This window comes from Thermobia domestica, chromosome 4 (assembly GCF_964235325.1).
Source record: "Thermobia domestica chromosome 4, izTheDome1.hap1.1, whole genome shotgun sequence".
Lineage (NCBI taxonomy): Eukaryota > Metazoa > Arthropoda > Insecta > Zygentoma > Lepismatidae > Thermobia > Thermobia domestica.
In genome coordinates, this window is record NC_137457.1 from 129,080,647 (window position 1) to 129,083,723 (window position 3,077).

The 3,077-nt window shown below is 39.3% G+C and overlaps 1 protein-coding gene across 1 annotated transcript; it reads right to left on the reverse strand.

Moving 5' to 3' along the window:
* Positions 1-542: 542 nt before the first annotated feature.
* LOC145682868 (uncharacterized) lies at positions 543-1,736 on the reverse strand. The gene has a single exon (XM_081754234.1). The coding sequence runs from the start codon at positions 1,734-1,736 to the stop codon at positions 543-545; it is 1,194 nt and encodes a 397-aa protein (XP_081610360.1).
* Positions 1,737-3,077: the final 1,341 nt, after the last annotated feature.

Here is a 3,077-nt window from a genome sequence, read left to right on the forward strand (position 1 = left end):
TTCTCTAAAACTATGAATAAATATCCTTTTCTAAAATTATAAGTGAATATGCTTGCCTAGTTGCACTTCACAGCACATTGTCGAATGCAGAGACACAACTTGAATAGAACACTGAAGGCAGTGTTGCCAGCCAATGCAAACACAACTCACTAAAACTCACCAGAAAAATCCCTAAAAGAATCACAAAGAATTGAGAAACCACTAAACTATATACAAAAAAAGAAAATAATATGAATAAAAATAATGCACATATGCAAGCTTATCCATCCTCCCCCTCCTTGATTGGACACAATCAATTAATGCTCTAGGGGCAAAGGAATTAATTTAGCAACACTGCGCCGAAAAATGCCACTTTTACACTTCACAGTTGCCACTCGCACTAAATTATCACTGCCCGGATGAACTTCTTCAATCACACCTAACTTCCACACTTGAGGAGGAACTTTGTCTTCTTTTAACAATACGACCATGCCCGGTTGTAGATTAGGCTGAGCTGACTTCCATTTTCTTCTTTGTTGTAACTGGTTGAGGTAATCCCTTGATCAACGTTTCCAAATATGCTGCTTCATTTGTTGAATCCGTTGCCATCTTCCTAGTCTGTTGATAGGTACGTCCAGTAGATCTGGTTTCGGAAGGCTGAGAAGTGTAGCTCCCATCAAAAAATGTCCTGGACTGAGGTATATTGGATCTGTAGGGTCGTCGGAAATGGCTGTCAATGGTCTTGAATTTAGAATGGCTTCAATTTGAATGAGTAACGTGTTCAACTCTTCGTATGTCAGACTTGCAGTTCCTGCCACACGCCGTAGGTGGTACTTCATGGATTTTATTAAACTTTCCCATGACCCCATATGAGGAGATCTGGCAGGAATGAATTTCCATTCTAAACCTTCTTGAGCTGAGTATTCCAGGATGTCCTTTCTTTTAGTCTTGGATTCAAAAAATTGTTGCAATTCTCGATTGGCGCCAACAAAGTTTGAACCATTGTCGCTACAGATAGATAAGCATTTTCCTCGCCTAGCAATAAATCTCTTCAATGCTGCGATGAAGGCTTGAGAACTTAAGTCTGAAACTATTTCTATGTGAACTGCTCTAGTGGCTAAACAGATGAACAACGCTGCATAGACCTTCATTTGAATTTTGCTGCGAATCGTGGGCTTGACATAAAAGAATCCTGCATAGTCAACTCCCACGTGTGCAAATGGTCTTGCTTCATTTACTCTCTCCTTGGGTAAGTGTCCCATTAACTGTGATGAACTTGTTGATCTCCACTTGAAACAAACCAAACAATTGTGTACTATTGCCTTGACCATCTTCTTAGCTCTTGGAATCCAATATCTGGTACGCAAAGATGCAATAAGAAGCTGTGGTCCTGCATGAAGCAACCTTTTATGTTCTTCTTTGAGTATCAAGTGGGTGAATTGATGTTCTGCAGGTAGTATGAATTGATGCTTGTTGTCGTACTCTAAGTTTGAATGTTCCAATCTTCCTCCTACTCTTAGCATTCCTTCCGTGTCAAGAAATGAAAAAAGATCCTTGATTGGGCTCTTTGTTGAAACTTCCATTTGTTGCTGCAAGTTCAATATTTCTTGATGATAGGTAGTATGTTGTACTATCTTGATACATCTGTGTAACGCTAAACGAAGTTCCGAAGCGTCAATACTATCAGTTTTTCTGTCCGATTTCTTGGAAAGACAATTATGTTTGAATCGCAAACAATATGCTACTACTCTCAACATTTTGTTTAACGATGAATACCTTTTCATAAAGCTTGTTTCATGAACTGCTACCAAACTTATCATGACTTTCTTCTCTTCTGGGATATTAGCTGGCTCATTTTGTTCTTGACATGGCCATTCTGCTGTGTGAAGAAATTCTGGACCAAGCCACCATTCTCGAGACTGAATAAGAGTGTTGGGATCCGCTTCTCGACTAACTATGTCTGCCGCATTTTCTTTACTAGGCACGTGGTGCCATTGATTGATTGATGTGATTCTCTGAATTTGAGCCACCCTGTTGGATACAAATGTCTTCCAACGATTAGGAGGTGATTTGATCCATGACAAAACTATCGTCGAGTCTGTCCACAGGTGTATACCACTGACCTCTATATTCAATAGAGATAGTGTTTTGTCTATTAGCTTCGAAAGTAACAGTGCTCCACATAATTCCAATCTAGGCAAAGTTTGCTTCTTCAGTGGTGCAACCTTCGACTTTAAACAAAGTAAATTGACTTCAATGTTTCCTTGATCGTCTGTAGCCCTGATATACACTACTGCTCCAAAATTTTCTTCACTTGTATCGCAAAAACCATGTAATTGAATCTCCTTAACCTTCTCTGAAGACATTACGTTTCTCGTAATTTGTATCTTCGCCATCGCAGGTAACCAAGACATTAATTGATTCCACTCAACTTGTAGGACTGTGTCTAATGTGTCATTCTAATCAATTCCTCTCTTCCACAACTTCTGTAAGAAATTCTTGTTTTTGATGACAATTGGAGCGATTAGACCTAATGGATCAAAAATAGATGACACTATGCTGACGACTTGTCTTTTTGTCATTGCAACATTACTTTCTACTGCAGTTCCCTGTTTACAAATTTTGTTCGAAATTACAAGTTTGTCTGTTAATGGAATCCATGCTATTCCTAAAGTCCTAACACCATCTTGCAGACCAAGTATGATTGGTTGTTGTTTTTCCCTGAAGTCTTCATTTGTGGTTGTAGTTTGTGAAAAATGCTTCTCACAATTTTCTTCTTCCGGCGTGTAAATCTTAGTCTGAAGATCTTCGAGTTCCCAGAATTTTCTCAATTGTGTATCCAAGGCTGTCTCCATCTGAGCAAAACATGAAATTACCGACTGGTTGGCTTCTTCTGGTATTGAAGGCATATTTCCGACGACAACGTATCCTAGCTTCGTTTCCTGCAAAACTGGATAATGTCCTTTTCTAGTTTTCTGGCCTGGCTCAAGGAGACTGTAGAATAACCCCGCACAAATAAGCATGTCCACTGACGACGAGCGATTAAAATTTGGATCGGCTAAGCAAATATCCTTTCGCAAGTTCCAATTACTGTAATC